The sequence below is a fragment of the Eschscholzia californica genome, unplaced genomic scaffold, assembly GCF_041429995.1.
Source record: "Eschscholzia californica isolate CP2 unplaced genomic scaffold, dmEscCali1.0.p SCAF_2, whole genome shotgun sequence".
Lineage (NCBI taxonomy): Eukaryota > Viridiplantae > Streptophyta > Magnoliopsida > Ranunculales > Papaveraceae > Eschscholzia > Eschscholzia californica.
The window spans coordinates 37770050-37787215 of record NW_028238309.1 but is presented as its reverse complement, the minus strand read 5'-3'; the positions used below and the strand labels follow the sequence as shown (position 1 = coordinate 37787215).

At 36.7% G+C, this 17166-nt stretch overlaps 1 protein-coding gene across 1 annotated transcript; it reads right to left on the bottom strand.

Moving 5' to 3' along the window:
• Positions 1-1898: 1898 nt before the first annotated feature.
• Positions 1899-11493, bottom strand: LOC147557706 (sodium/hydrogen exchanger 6-like). Its single transcript, XM_086659308.1, has 22 exons — positions 11063-11493; positions 10895-10946; positions 10746-10805; positions 10589-10613; positions 10407-10492; positions 10177-10288; positions 8668-8730; positions 8531-8550; positions 8330-8427; positions 8056-8084; positions 7934-7965; positions 7774-7821; positions 7623-7683; positions 7429-7526; positions 6033-6108; positions 5914-5933; positions 4902-4999; positions 4643-4752; positions 4084-4170; positions 3475-3578; positions 3310-3386; positions 1899-2297 (listed from the first exon to the last, which is right to left on the bottom strand). Exons 1-22 carry the CDS (start codon positions 11283-11285, stop codon positions 2221-2223), a joined length of 1656 nt encoding a protein of 551 aa, XP_086515434.1. The 5' UTR covers positions 11286-11493; the 3' UTR covers positions 1899-2220.
• Positions 11494-17166: the final 5673 nt, after the last annotated feature.

Genomic DNA, 17166 nt, shown 5'->3' with positions numbered 1-17166 from the left:
CTTACACCTAAAAAAACCACTTTTTCAACCCCAAATTTCAAGCCTTAGTTCAAATCAGTTCCTATGTCAGCCTGTGCTTAGGCTAAAAATTTGTGCATGTGGGAAACGCTTGTGTAGATTGAAGACAAATCATGTTCAACACTTGTGGAGTACGAGATGTAACGATTACAATGAGTAGATTTATCATTAATGTAAAAGTTTAATTAGTAATTTATTTTAATTATTAATGTGTGAATTTTTGTTAGAGTTTTTAAAAAAATAAAACTAATTAAGGTTTAAAAAAAATTAAAAGTAATTATATATATTTTTTAAAACAAAAATATTTGGTTGTTGGAAAAATCCAACGGCCAAATTGGCTACAAACATGACCGTTGGGGTAACCCCGACGGTCATGTTTGACCCCTTCAGTCGACCCAAACTGTTGGGTCGACTGTAGGGTTGGGTTGGGTTGAGCCTAAGTTCAATCTTGAGTGACTCCCACTAGAGCAACGGGCTCTAAGGCTCAAACTTTGAATTTTAGGCTTCAACCGACGCCCACTGGAATTGCTCTTAATGGTCCCCCCATGTTTATATAAGTGGGCAAGCCCCGTGATTACTTTATATAAACATCATCAGACAAGTTTGTATGAGGAATGAATAGAGGTGGGAATCAGGTCGGATCGAATAATAGTGGGCTTACTCCTTCATTGGGTCGGGTTGGGGGGTTCTGGAGTTTTATGTCCATTAAGATTGTCAGGCAGAATCGGACGAGTAATATAACAAAAGTTGTTGTTCAAACGCCATCCAAGTCTTCGTACCCTTTCGGATTTTTCGAGTTTATGGCAGTCCAAGTCTTGAGCAAAACTCGAAAGGTATCAAGTGGTGTGCGCTTTGACCAGCTTCCTGAGTTGGTCACAAGTGAGGATCAAATTGGTAATTGTTGAGCTAAATATTAGTCAGCTTTGACCAGTCAAGAAATCAATATATTCACCTGGTTGGCACGTCACGCCCGAAAGAACCCTTCTCCCTAAGAAGCCCAACTCTAACAGTGGAATTATTAGGAGTATAACATGAGTCTCCTAGACACCTAAAACTCTGTTGAGGCCTAGAGGCAAGCGAAGAAATGGATCTAAATCAGCTCTACCACCTGAGTCACGCTCTCACCAGATAGGCAGAGTAAGGAGGTCTTCAAACTTGAGTTACACTCTGCGTAAAAGAGCAACAATTACACAAAAGGTTAGGTATTGCCAAGATCTGCCTTTCATATACAAATCATTACTATCAGGCGATACGGTCATGATCAATGACTATTCTCTTGGCTATCATCAAGATCGTGGCTTACCCCCAGATAATCACAAATGGCAATTTGTCACCGCTATCAAAACCTATATAAGTATAACAGTTTTGGTCTTAAAAGGGGATGGAATTTCTATCAAATAATTTCTTCTTTTTGCAGGATTGTTCTTTTCATACAGACCAACCCAAACTAAATAAAGTATTAGTTGCCATGTTGCAATTTTTAATATAATTATTTTATCACAAAACACAAATTCGATAATGCATATAGAACTCAGTAAATTTTACTAGATACACAATAGATATGTAATATAAGATCTAAAAAATTCTCGCGTATTTGGAGAACTGATTTTGTATTTGATTAGATATTCTGACTAATCACATAATCAAAAGCTCCTTCACAACTCTAATGGCTCGGCGACCATCCATGTTGCTCAATCTAACATATAACATTAAGATTTATTTCTTAATTTGGGTTGAGCACACCATGAAAGATACATTAATGTCAATTTTAGATGCAATATTAAACAAAAAGAGGACATGGGTATCTTTCGTACTTCAGCAATCATCAGCTAAACAAGGTCCCTGTAAATTTATTTACGAATAAAACAAGCTGCAAAATGTGCACAAAATGCATGTATAAGTTACCGTATTAAACGTTTAGACCATTAGATTTCAGGTACAATGAGAATCCAGTGTCTTATGAATATCACCTATGTCTTATCACATCTTCTGTGGTTTTTCTATAGCGGAAAAGGAAGGTGAATCTGTAACATCTAGGGTTTCACTGATAACAAACATATGGGCCAAAGTAATTCAACCTATAGTATTTCCTCTCTTCTATGCTTGCTTTGTCTGAGAAATTTTGAAGTTCTCCATTTCATGTCAGAGTTGTAGAGAAGGATTGCCAAGTCGTATATTTATGAGATAGAATTGTTTATAGAGTTACTCGTGATAACCACGGAATCCTCCAGCTCCTCTTCTAGAAGCGGGTGCTGCTCCAAAGCTTGGCTCATCATCATCTGTGTGTAGAAATTCAAACGCAAAATAAGACATTAATTGATAAATAGAAGACATCCAAAAAAGAACACAACAAACATCCACTTTATACCCACTTCACAGAAAGACCCAAGGACCAAAATGTTGAACATGCATGAGATGGTTAGGCCTTAGGGACAGTAGTTCTAACTCGAGAGGCAGCCAGTAATATACAGGAGATTGTGCAAAACACCAAATTTTTGGTTGCCTTGGTGAAAACACATGCCGATATCTTTATAGGCTTGAGTTCCCTGTGCAAAATGTGCTACCCATACAAACTATCTGCAACTTCTATACATACTTAAGAACTTGTGCAAACCTTACACGCTGTGCAAACCCGTGCAGAGTTGAAGCCTCAAAAAGTTCACGGTTCCTTTTTACCGAAGAAAAAATTTGTCTCAGGGGCCAGTTTTCCTATAAAAGCATTCAGTTTGACATTTCAGAGGACGAACTTTTCCTAAGAGAAATTGATGATGGCTCATTTTTGCTGATCGAGCCAAAGTAGATGAAGCCAAAGGAACGTCATCCAATTCCAATGAAGTAACTCTGGAGCCCGTCCCAGCTGGCGGGGTAGTCGACCGCCCCAGCCCCCCTTCCTGCCGGAACATGCCAACAAACCATACCTTGAGCAGAATCCCTTCTACCAATGCCTTAAAGATCTCAATAGACTTAGTCTGCCCGAACGAAAGCAGTTACACTAGCGCTCCTGACCAAATTCTGAACGGAGTTTTTCATCCCTCTTGTTTTGCTTCAACAGATAATTTTTGTACCCCCTGATTTCGTGCACCTTAATTCCAAAACCGAAAAGTTTCGGCAGGTTCGGCCGAAACTTTTCGATTTTTGATTCCTTGGTTCTAACCAATATATAGGGGAATTGCAGAGTCTTTATCTAAGGTAGGCATAGTTGCCAATTATTTGAGCATGGTATGTATGGTGGGAAAAAGCAAAAGAGTTGTTTAAGAGGCGAATTCATGTCTGAATGTATTATTATCTTACCGTCCTCTTCGTCTCCATTTTGCGTTGTAAAGAATGGGGTGAGGTAGTTTTTGTCCAATGCTGTGAAAGATGAGGTACTGAAACCAGGAAGTAATAATATTTGTTAGCGACAAACTAGACAATTAAGCGTCCTCAGTGATCTATAAATACCAATTCAAGTACTACCTTTTGGAAAACTCTTTCAGCCTCATCTTCAGCTTATTTCCTGATGAAGATCCTTCCTCGTATTCGTAATTAGGTGCGATGTACCCATTTCTTTCTTCAAACCTCTGTGAACCAAACAGCAGGAAGAGAGAGTGTCAGCAATTTGATGGATCCAAACAACACAAACAATAGCTAGTAGCTACGAGGCGGATAATGTTTACAACCCACGCTCAAGATACCACCTTTATCCGTCTTAAATATATTAATAACTGTGGCAACAGAGAAGCGTCAGATATAAACAACAAAATATACTTAGTATAAACTGGGAACTGCCAGGGACCCATAGTTTAATCAACTGGAGTTGTAAATCACTTATCCGATAACTTGGTAATGATTCTCCCAAATTACTATAGTTTAGGGAAAACAAAAATAAGTATCATTAACTGAGCACATATCTTCAAGGAATAGGTTTGCTCCACAACTATACTTAAGCTCAACAGTAGAGTAAGGTGGATCCTTATGGGTTATCATTGATGTCTCAGTAATCGACAATAGATTTTAAGTGACAATTTAACCTTACAGACTACAATTAGAACATATGCAACTGATTGTTTTTTGTTAACTACTTACTTCACCCAAGGGGCCATCGTCATGACCGTCACCTACAACTTGTAAAGCTTCCAACATGGTACCCGTTGACCCTCCAATTAATAGTACCTACATTATTTCCACAAAATAGATGAGAGTATGAGACGAAAGAGAACAAAGAAATGAAAGAAGAAAACGAAAGAAACGTTCGGCAACTCTTTAGGACTTGGATGTCTTGAACAATATGAAAGATTCAGAAAAAGGTGCTAGATTTTGGCCCCGCTGAAAGAGTAAAATTTTCATGGCAATATTTTGGTTAGGATTGAAATATATGGTGAAAATAAATGATAGAAATATGCCTAAGAAAATCAATTCATGTGCCTTTTGGGTAATGCAAAAGCCAGGGGCATAATTGTTTTTATATGGAAGGCAATTAGGTGAAGCATGCAGAAGCATTTAACTGAAACTAGAATTACTACTAGAAAGCAATAGAAGAAAACAATAAAAAATAAATACTAAAATCAAAGAATTTTTTAGCTAAAAGAAAAACATACATACACAATAACTAAAAGGGAAAAAAGGTCATGTAAAGAATCCTTACTGTCAGGACAACAATTGCTGTGGTCGCGGTGAATATTGTTTGGCCATGTCCTTCTGGGAGGTCATGAACTGATTGCAGAGCAAGGGCAAAAGCCATTGCCCCTCGGAGTCCTGCCCATGCATGAGAAAAGGCCATATCAAAAGTTTAATACTTCTCTAGTGATATTTAGAATGACAAGACAAGATTCCAGCAGAGATTAGTAGTTAACAATAAAGAAAAAAAATCACAAAAAATACTATAGACCAGCTTCTTATCTTACCACTATACCAAAGTGCCTTCTGATGTTTTGAGGGAATTTGTCTGTTTGCAGGTCGAACCAAGTTTACCAGGTATGCACAAGAAAACACGTTTGCCGCCCTTCAAGAAAAGTTTACCAAAGTGGTTAGGTACTTACTACGAAAGAACTCGACACGTTATTAATAAAAACTAGAAAAGAAGTCATAACGATTTGTATAACATCAAAATAAACAGGCAGAGCATTGGTACAGCACCTTTGAGGCAAGCAAATCCAACGTTAACAAACATATATGTTTTAGAATGTCAGACATTTTCTTCACAGTACGGTATCCAATAGAAATATTCCAGTTCATGTTGGTACTACTGGTGTAATAATTGTGAATGCTTAAAATATCTTAATCCCCACTCGAGATATCATTCCTAGGAAGTTAATAATTGAAGGTGTATGTTCTCTTATCTAGATGAAAGCGCCAAAAAGACCTTACCAAGAGAAGCAAGAAAGAAACTAAGAACTGATTGAATTAAGCAAATAAATAGGACTGACCCAAGAGCAAATAGGCAAAGACCATTTCGTTTAACACACCGTATGTGCTGTAATACAGATAACGGGAAATACATTACGAGCTTCGTATCACACCAGTATGGCTAATGGTATCTAACAGTTGTACTGAGTGTAGGATTCCGAGTGGAAAGCCCGATGACAATCATAAGCATGCTTTCATTTTGTAGTTATTAGGCCCTCACTTTTCAATTATGACCTTTTTACTTTCGGATAGAAAAATGTTACATCATACACAGTAGTTAACCTAGAGTGACATTTTATGATCCTTAAATAATGTAAGTTGTGAAGGCCACTTTGGCTGTGTGATACAATGCATGTTCTCCACTGGAGAGACCAGTTTAGAATCTAACGCTTTCAAGTAAAAAAAAAGATAATGTATGCAAGTTGAACATGCAGGATGAATTTTTTTTTATCATAATTAGGACATGAACCTTTCCGTACAGTTAAGCCGCTATATAACGTAAATACGCACCTTGCAACCACGATAAAGAGCTGGAAGTATCACAAAGGCACAAAGTTTAAGGAAAACAAAAGCTTCCGGGAGACAATTAATGGTAATTAATCGACATAACAAAGAGCCAATAAGGATACGATTGAGAAAAAGATAAATCCAACGTGTGACCAACTATGCTGTTCCATTGCTATATCAAAGCCCATGTATATAAATCTGCAGGAGAACATAGATATTAAGACACACATTGATTGAGAGCTTAGTAACAAGGCGCGCTCTTTTCTCACTAATCAATTCGGGCTTCTGATGGAACAAAAAGATGCCAGACTGAGTCCCTTAGCTGGCAAACTCCCAAGTAACTCCTAGAGTCAAGTGACCCAGCGAGCTACTGAGTACTTAAAAAGGATATTTAGCTTAAAGTTTCAGAAAAGTACAGGGACAAGTGTTTGGGAACGACTTATCCGTTTAGTCGTTAGTGCCTTAGCTTACATTGTCCGTTACTTATCTTTTTTATTTTAACTGGCTGTGAGTTACTTTTTAGTTATCATTTTTAATTTAAAAATTCAAAACATAAAGCTAAATATAAATATAAAAGAAATTGGCTAATAAATTCAAAAATAAAATTACCGATACAATTTTAAGAGTGTGGTTAAAAGACATCAAAATTAAAAGTTGAAACTACTTTGAAGTTTGAACCACCAAGGCTGTAAATTTTTCCTCACAAGTGTGGGTTACTGTATAAGGGTAAATCACGAATTTATCATTCTTCACTTCAGTACTTTACTTTCTGTTCTTATTTTTCGAATTTGGTTGGAATGATTTTTAATTATTTTTTTTAGTTTTCTATTTAACTTTTTTTACTCTTAATTACACCTTTCTAATATTAAATTTGATTTCGACTTTTAGTTCTTTTACATTTTATTCCTAAATTAGAAAATGGTAACTAAAATAACTAAAAGGTCAACCGGTAGTAAAACATCAAGAACAAACTGACATTAAAGTTTACGAGGCCAACAGTAATCTTTCACCCAAACACTATAATTTCATGACCCAAACACTAGTCCGGGTACCAATGTTTTAAAATACGCTTTTACAGTGTTTTGCTCTCACAAGACAAGGCAGCGCCTCGAGGCATTAACTATTTTTTTGTAAGAAAAATAATTTCAATTATCTAAAACAAAACACAGTTTTTCTACTTTACTACCATAATATAATGTTTTGACTCCTGAGTGTCTAATAAAAAAAGGGATTAATATCTTTGTGTTGCCCAACAACTCAAAAACAACAGACGACTTCAGACTCGTGCATTTTATCCTCGGGTTCAAATACGTACGCCTTCAGGCATTAGGTGACCGCCTCGCGCGAGGTGTACGCGTTTAAAGTTTTTTAAGCATTCCCGGGTACTTTTCTATGACCATAAAGCTAAATAATCCTACTTAAAATTATAAATTTACTCATTTACTAGGTTTTTTCTGATTGCCTTCATTTTTTCCACTTAAGTTAACTTTCTTCTTTCCTCGTTTCTTGTTTACTTACACGAATGTTTCTGCTAATGATGATATCAAATGGAAAAAAGCAGCAACAAATCGTTGAGAATTCTCCGACAAGTTTGAGAATGTGTAGTGCTTCATAACCTGGAAAAGAATAATAGAGAGGTAGAATTGTGCCTTAATACTTTACTCAACAACGGAATCAGTTGCCACACCAAAAGGAACAACTTTTCTACTCACAATTCCAGTGAACAATATTGAGACGATACCAGAAAGGCCAAGACCTTCAGCAAGCATGTACCTAAGATAAATATGATTATAGCATGAAAACAAGAAATAAACTTTCTTGGCCTACGGAGTAGAAGAAAATGATGTTCATCATATTGCTTACGAAAAATAAGGGAAAAGCACGAAGAGGCAACACTCCAGATTTTGAAGACTGCGCAAAGAAATAGAACACAGAATGTTGTCAAAGCCATTCTTTATTACTCGTGAAGCATGAACTTGATTGTAACTGGTTACAAAAAAGGAACAAATATTGCAGTACTCACTTGTCAACGTCTAGGCCTGCATACTTGAAAAGGTGTGAAGTAGTTAAGGTCAAAAGTTATACTCTACATGGAAATGATTTAGGACAATTGATTGAAGAGGAAAAAGAACTCAAAAAGGATATCAATGCAGCCGTAAATCCAACTCCAACCCCTGCCAAAGAATGTTTAGTCAAATTATGAAGCGGCACGGAAGACTAAAAGTTAGTACATAAAGCTAAACACAACTCAAATGTTTCAAAGAAACGAGAACAGATTATCAACAACAGTTGCATCAACGATCTTCACGGAAAGCAGTGTATTAAAAGGAGGTTAGTTTGAACAGAAAAACTAAAGACAGGTCCACAGGAAAGTTTCAGCTAGATTAGCTCACAGGAAGGCAAAAGATTGATGTTTAACCTGCAGACATTGAGCCAACAAAGGTCTCGAGAAACCTCAGGATTATTAGAAAGAAGTTCTGCCCAGATGCAGCATGACTTCTAACAGAAGACATTGTCCTACATAAACGACACCAACCATTTAGAAGCATAAAATAGAATCTAGAAGGTTAAAATACAATCTTGCGGATATTCTAAAGATTAAAAAAAGTGGTTGACATACCTGTACAAGGAAATCGCCATCTTAAAATTACCCAACATGCAAAAAATACGAAGTTGAGTAATAAATAAATTCAGTTGGTACAGTAAGATATATTAACAAAGAACTGACTTCGTAGACAAGATAGTAAAATTTCATACTGCATCGTTCAAAACGGATTCGCCAAACACCAAAGCGTACAGATTCGTATCTGTTCCAAGTTCCTGCAATAGAAGGCATCTCAAGCAACTGCCAACCACACTTATTGAAGTATTGTAGAAGTATCATAAAAAACGAACTAATACTACTTAAACAAATTAATGTTGCTTTAACACAAACAAAAATATATGTGAATAATGAAAAAGAAGCGGCCACAATCTCAATAAGAGAACAAAGGCTTCTTCCTGCGGCCTCATCCACCGAAGACCCCATAGTACTGAAAGAAGATGGATTAGTACCTCCTTTATTCTTACCTCATGAATTTATCCTAGGGTTTTGGTTAAGAAAAAGTTTACCAATTTGCTTTGTTATAACTTATTACTCCAAATGATCTTCCAGTCATTTGTCTACCATGCCTTCGAAACTCACAAATTGCGGAGTATTATAAGGGTGTCCTTCAATAACTATTACCTTGTCACTAATGCTTTTCAAAGGAGTTGATAGTTTCGGTGTTTCAATCAAATTACACATCAGATTCACTATAGCGACCTCTTATTTCGGCATTATGTCCTTTAGTGTCTGGTTGCCTATTTACTACGGCATACTGTTGATGAGAGTCGAAGTACAAAATAGCTGAACTAATGATGCATTTGAAGGTTATAGGATACGACATTGATGCCTCGAAAATAAATAGGAAGATAGGTGTGTGAACAATATGGAGTAGATAAACAGTCAAAATTTAGCAAATCTCTCTCAAATTCAGGATTGAAGGAAGAATATGGAAAACCAGCAAGAAAGTTCCCAAGAAAAAAAAAAAAAAGGGGGTGACCAAATCCCTAGAGAGAAATGGCTTATGAAGAAGTTACCAGACTAGCAAAATGGTACTACCATTGCCTTATGCTCATTGGAAATTTGAAGGGTAGGAAATGATGCCAGGGGAACAGAAACTCAGTTATCTGATAATATACTTTCCAGTTATTGTGTAAAATAAAACTAAAGTATAGCTTGCACAATAAGAATCGTAAAAGATCTTACGTGAGGAATACTAATCCATACTGAGATGCATTATTAAGGTTAAAATCTAACTTACAAGGTAGTGTTATGCCTTTGTTCCACAAAAACACAGGAAAATATATCTGATACAATAAGTGGGAACAGAAAGACGGAGACAACATAATGTACCCTCAATACTTTTTATTTTTGAGTCAGAGTTCACTTTATTATTTTCTAGTAGTCGCAGCTTGCCCTTTGTGTCTGCTTCCACAGATCCTACAAACGCATAACAGCTATCTGAATTTCATGGCACTTTATTAAGTACCCTAACAAGGAGAAACTGAGAAAGGCCCTGTTTTTCAACTAATATATTAATATGGTAAAGGTGTGCATGGACATAAGATTACTAGGTTTCTGGTACCCTCTTTTGAAATGCATAAACAAATCAGGAAAATCATAAAACATTTTAGAATTAAAGTGACCAAATTATCATTGTTTACACTAAAGCAGATACGCACCTGAAATATGGATAATACCGTGACAGGATCCGTTGCGGAAATAAGAGCTCCAAACATTAGGCATTCAACAAATGGAAGTTTATACATGAGATATGTCACACCACCGAGGTATCTGTTGCGAAATAGAGAAAATCAACAGGAAGAAGAATCTGGTGTAACAAAATGAGAAAACATTGTTCTTTCTATGGAGAAGAAGCAGAATAGGCAATGCAGGTAAGGGGATTACTTACACTAAAACACCCGTAACAATAGAAGAAATAAAAGTCCCAAAAATTGCAAACGTGACAATGGCCCCGAAGTTAGAAAAGAACGGTTTCTGTAAAAATGCACCTATGATCAGTCTCCAAATGTAAAAGAAATGAATTAAGACATAACACTAGAGTAATAAGGAATCAGAGTTCTACAAACTTACTGGTGCTAAACTGAATCCTGATTGAGTAAGCAATTGAAAAGAGACCATAAAGTCAAGGGAAACATTATCTAGTGAGTAACACCGTTATAACTAAGAAAGACAAACTATTAACTAACTATTTTGCAAAAATTGAAAAAGTTTATATGATCTTGGATATAATATGATGGGAGGTAACAAGAAGAGGAAGAAGAACTCCTCATGAAAATTGAACCACGGCCTGCAAAAGAATCAATACCACCAGAGACTAAGTTTAAGTATTGAGTAAAACTAATCAAGAATCAAGTTACTTTCTTTGAGAAGATGAACCTGATGCTTGCTTCTGTATTTGAAATGTTAGCAAGGCCACCAACAATTAAACCTAAACAAAGAAAGAAAAAAACCTAGATAAGGAAAAGAAGTGAATTTGGGTGATAAGTTAGAACGTTAAAGTGAAAGTGAAACCCTAATGGTAAAATGGTTAGGTGAAATCAATACCGATCAAGAGAGAAGCACTGGCTTCAGGGAGATAATAGAACTTGTGACGACGAAGGACATGACCAAGTACGAAGGAAAGGACAAGCATCATTATCTGAAGAAGAATTCCTACTCCGGCAGCCTGTTGTTCCTTGGCAGGGCTCCCGTTTCCACCTCCTGGGGGAGCCAAATTTGCTGGTGATATCATCTGATCATTCAATTGAAACTTTAGCATCTCTTCCATTAAATCGATTGATGAAATGAGTTTTGATTGGGATGATCGTCTCTCTCTCTATCTCTTTCTCTCTATAGAACTAGAAGTGGAAGAGGGAAATGATGGAAACTAGTAGTAACAGTCTTGAGAGAGAAAAAAGGGAAGAAGACTTTTCTGTTAGACCGGCTTTTCTTCTTCTTTTGCTTGGTGTTCTCTACGGGGAAAATATACTATTTGGAAACCCCCTGATCACTGATGTAATGCCCGATTAATTATCCAATGTCCACTTGTTTTTTTTTTGTTCAAGAATGGAATGTCCACTTAGGTTGATATACCTATAGTTAGTTCTGCATCTACTCCGAAGGGGAAACAAGAGAGTGAATAAACTACAGAGTTCACGGGTTCAATTCTATAACGATGGTAGTAATTGAACTTGTTCAATTCATATATTTGTTTGTGGTATATCTATACCATATTAAATGTTATGACTTTTGGAGTCTATGTAAAAATAAACATTCAACTTTCCACATGCGTGCTTCACTCACGCGAAAATTGACTAAAATGCCTTTTCTTTTTCTTTTCCTTTTTGCCCTCCTTTTTCATCCTCTCTTCTCCGTCTTCATCCTCTTCATGATCACAGTATCACCACTGTTACCAACTCTCACGTAGATGAATATGCAAAGTGTGTTTTAAACAAAATGAAGTTTTTAATGGTTTAAGCAACGTGTACCGTGAACTGCAGAAGAGAGGGAGAGAATATGAATAAGATCCTCAACAATGGCCATTGATGTGGGTGAGGATGGTAAGGATAGTGGTGAAGAAGATAGAGATGGAGGGATGGTTCAACATCACTGTATCACCAATGTATGGGACCATCACCCCCACCCTCTTACAACTGAATATGTAAAACATGTTTTACACAAAATGGGGTTGTCAATGACCGAAGCTACCTATAATGTCAACTGCAGAGGAAAGGGAGAGGAACATGCATTGATGAAGGTGGTGATGATAGGGATGGTGGTGAAGATGATGGACATGAAGGGAAGGTCCACCGTCACAGTATCACCACCATTAACAACCACCTTCCCTTACTCTTGAATACGTAAAATGTCTTACTCAAAATAAAGCTATCAATGACTGAAGCTACCTATATCGTTAATGGTAGAGGAAAGGGAGATGAATAAGATCGATTAAGAAAGAAGCATAAGCCTTGGATTTGTGGGGCACGTGCCCCCCCACACACCCCCTGACCCTTATCAACCATCTCTCTCACCATCTCCATATGCCCCCACAAACCCCTTAGTGGCATCGCCCCTGACTCTTACCAACCATCTCTCCTTACTCTCTCGCAGGTAAACACGTAAAACATATTTTACAGAAAAATAGGGTTCTCAATGACTTATGCTATCTATACCGTCAACTATGGGCGGGAGGGGGGTGAGAGAGGAGATGAACAAGATTGTTGGTAATGGGCACTGATGTAGGTCATGATGGTAACGATGGAGTGAAGATGTAATGGAAGTGATGGTGGTGGAAGTATTGACGAAGAAAAATGTTTTAGAAATGAAAAATGTTAAAAAAACAAAAAAACAGACATGCTCTAGGTTAGAATCCTATAGATTGTCGTGATTCATATTTCAGCTGATTTTGATCTTCTAAACAACGAATTGCGCGAAGCCACAATGGGTTTCTACCCCGATTATGTTAGTTTTTCTTGTTCTCTAGCATTATTCTATAGAAATTGCACATACTAAATTTTACCGTCGAGGCCTACCTTTTACAACGTATCAGGTTCGATTATATGCTTATGATATTTAAAGGCACAAGAATATGATAAAATTTGTGTTCCTTCGTAAACATATAGAGTGAAATGTAATAAATTTTGAACATAAAGATGGGAATGCAAAGGGAAGAGTCAATTAATAACTCAAAATGATGGCATACAAGCTCTTGTTTATTTTCCAACTAAATAGTTGTAAATCAAACATCAAACCTTCGATAATCATCAAAGACCCGCAAATAATTTGTAACCTAACTTATAGATCCCGCTGAAATCCAAAATAACCACCCTCATCATGTCTTCATCCACACTTACATACTAAGTATTCATTACTGCAAATAACGAGTTGACGGAAGAATCAAGTCACTTAAGTGAGGCAAAGCACAGAAGGTTTATTGCAAGCAACTCTCACCAGAAACCCAAGTGAATCGCCAAAGGAGACTTCCTTTTAGGGGTTCAATAACAGCTAGAGAGGATATCTACAACTCAAGGGAGTAAATCTCACTATACCTGTTGTTCTTTTACTTTCATTACTAGTTGGGGTTACTAGTTTCTTGCATGTTAGTTCTTATAGTTCTGGATCATGCAGTGAAACCCTAAAAGATTTTCATTCCACACCTACACAAATCACCACCTCTCAACCCTCACAGATCTTCTTTTACAAACCCTCACAGATCTGAATCCAAATTTTTTTGCAGCAGACTCGGAAATCATTAGTTTCTGACCTATTACCTAGGTCGATTGCAACAGCTTGCATGATCTACAAAACCAGTTAGGGATCTATTAGCTTCACCGTTCTGATTTTATCACCTTGTACAGGAAATTATATCAAACGGAGCCTTCCTAACCTTTTGGTCCAATAGTTATTATTTATATCTATAGATTTGTATGTTTGCTTCTGATTAGATCTGATTATTAGAACCACAACTCTACTTTAACTGGAGGCAAATATTATGGTGGAAGGTCATGTATATATTTTTTTTACATCCCAAATTCGAATTTCTATGTCAACCTACTTACGATCAGGTTGATCATTACGGTAGCAGGTCATGTACATCTGTTGTACATCCTGATCTCGATTCTGCTTGTCTACCAGTCATGTTGAACCTTTATTACTATTCGATCATAGTTCTTTTCTTCGTTATATAGTGTTATCATGTTGTCCACCTTCTTACGATCAGTTTGATCGGCTATCCATTCTAGTTTCTTTCATCCTTAACCAAAATAAGTTTAGGGACACTAATAGTACAGTTGGTGGCCACTTTTGGCTCTCGACCAGACCACTAATAAAAAACATTCATCTCAATTTTCCCTTCGACCCTGAACGACACCATATTTTGAATATTAATCTCCACCTTTGTCGTGTAGTGATGAGACATGAAAATGTCCCATCTGAATCTCTTAAATCGGGTTAGTTAGTCCATTTCGAGCAGTACTCTCATGAATTACTTGTTTCTCTTGTCAGGTGTCTTCTATGGAATGAGCGCGAAAAACGGTTAAAATCGGGAGATTGACACATTAGGGGCATTTAGGTAATTTGGTATTAATGGTGCACTGGTAGTTTGGTCTATTTTGATAGTCGATGAAATTAGAGTTCAAGACGAACTCGTGGGCGAAAACGAAAGTCGAATCGGAGTCCGGACGAGCAAACTAGAATGGGTCAAAGTTTCAGTCAAAATCAAAGTCACTAGAGAACTTCCAGAAACACGTGGCATGCGTTTTATGGGATGTGGGCTCCTTTCGGTCACATTCAGTTGTACTTCCGAATCTTCCTCAGCACATTATTCCTTGCACCCGCGCGCTAATAGGTATCGTACTCCTCTAGTATATCTAATTGGATCTAACGATCGATCTTGTTCCCTAGCACGTGGCTTCATCGGAGGTAGGATACAACTTGCTAAACTGTCCCGTGAAGCACGAAATCAGAGCTCGTAGCTGCCACGCGACAGCTTCACGCGTTTTGATTGGGGGTAATAACCAAAATTAGTTTAGATTCTTGCTCTCTCTCTCTCATCTCTATCTATTCTATCCAATAACAGAAACTAGAAAAGGAGATAACATTGACAGTAGAGGGAGAAGACGTTTGGAAAGTTTTTGAAGGAGATTAGAAATTTACAATAGGGATTGAGAAAGAGAGATTGGATTAAGGAGCTGGAACAGATCAAAAAGAGAAGAAGATTGATTTCTAGTTTGGAAGGAAAGAGAAGTTTTAGAAAGATTTTTAGGGAGATTGAAAGAGATGATTTAATTTCCTTCTCTCTCTACTATTTTCAATTTCAGAAGAGAGAGACAAGAAGGATTCGAAGATTTTCAGAGATAGAGATTTGATATTTGTGTAGAGAGAGAGAGAAATTTCCCTTCATAACAGAGATCTTCCATGGGAGTACAGAATCATGGAGAATGAGTTGTGGAAGGTAATGTCATCTACAAAGAGATTTCGGTTGAGATTATTTAGAGAGAGAAACCGAGACAGAGAAGAATTGGCTGGAGATTATCTAAAGAGAGTCGGCCATTGGGTATAAATCAGAGAGCTTCTTCAACAATTGGATCATCTCGGTTTTGGAGGGACAGAGGACAACAACATCTCAATCTCTTCTTCTCTTGAGCTTCATTGATATAATTTTTAGAGGAGAGAAAGAGTTAAAGAGAGAGAGAGAGAGAAAGAGCTCGGTTAAGGAGCCATCATCATCTCACTCGTTTTCTTTTGCATTTTTTCTTTTTCTGTTTTTGTTATCTCCTTCTTTGTAAGAGAGAGAAAGAGATTACAATACAGTAGAGAGAGAGATTACAGTAGAGAGAAAGAGATTGTATAGAGAGAGAAAAGATTAAAAGAAACAAAGTTTTAATCTTCTTCTTTAATTCGTATCAACTTGGTTATGTTAATTGTTCTTATTTACTGTTGCTATTAAGAGTTATAGAAAGAGTGAGAAGAGAAAAACAGAAAGTTAGAGAGAGAAAGAGAATTGGAGAGGGTGAGAAAATAATTTTCCCACAGGGAATCCATTTCCGGAAAGACGAGAAAGTCGTTTTCCCTAAGGGTGCGTTTGGCAGAATTCTGGGAAAACAGAAGGAAATCGCTTCCCTAAGGCCCTGTTTGGTTTGAAAATAGCAGAAAAAGTTAAGTTTTCTTCCATTCTCTTTTATTCTTCATATCTATTATATTAAAACAGGTCAGTCGGTTATCCAGGGGATAAGTCTGGCCGTCCATTTTATTTTAGAGATATGGTTGGGAACACATCCGACGGATGATATAAAACCTTTTTATGTAAATAAACTAAAAAATGAAGGGTATCTATGTAAATCAGTCAAAATTGGTTAACCACCTATCTATGTGTCACTCAATTAGATAAAAAGTTACAAACTACCTCATCCTTCCCCCCATTTTCTATTCCTCAAATCTCTCCCTCAACCAATTATCTACCCACGTTTCTAATCTCAGAAAATAACCACTTAAAAAAGATTTGTTCAAAATAACTTCCCCTCCCACGAGCCTATATATACACTATTAACTTGCGGTTTTGCTAGGAAATAGCAATCAATTTTTGCTGATTTCATGGGAAAATCATTGTATTTCAATTGCTTTCTCTTATTCTCCATCTCTCTCCTCTGTATCAAGCATTTTATTGATGTGTAAATAATGTAAACTTTTATTATGCAAATTTAAATTGGATTCATTGATATTTTATTATGTAAATAATGTAAACTTTTATTATGCATTTTATTAATGTGTATTCTTTTTACCATAATAAACATGATTTTCTTTACTTCTTAATTAGATAGTAGTAAATCTAGTTAGCTTTACAAATTGTTTAAGAGAAATTTATCTAACCAAAACATATGGTGTTAATTGCCTTATTTTCTCTCTAAATACTTTCTCTACGCCCTTGCTCTCTCTCTCTCTCTCTCTCACTCTAAAAAATAATAGAGATGTAAAACATCAACGACGGCGTAGCCAAAAGGGATCTACCGCGTCCGTAGGACGCGGTGGACACCTAGTTTATTTAAATCTCGATCATGATTAGCTAAGACTCTCCATCTAGGATTTTACGATGAAACCCATTATTGATCTTTTAGAGATATATTTTTTATTGATTAACTCTTGATTAATGCTTCATAGTTTAATTCGTTTTA

What these genes read in the sequence shown, in the direction of transcription:
- LOC147557706 (XM_086659308.1), bottom strand. Translation starts at nt 11,285, where the DNA reads ATGGAAGAGATGCTAAAGTTTCAATTGAATGATCAGATGATATCACCA. An exon ending in AATACAGAAGCAAGCATCAG is followed by an intron (nt 10,806 to 10,894) that starts GTTCATCTTCTC and finishes ATTCTTTTGCAG; the next exon opens with GCCGTGGTTCAATTTTCATG. An exon ending in ACGATGGCCCCTTGGGTGAA is followed by an intron (nt 3,579 to 4,083) that starts GTAAGTAGTTAA and finishes TTTGGTTCACAG; the next exon opens with AGGTTTGAAGAAAGAAATGG.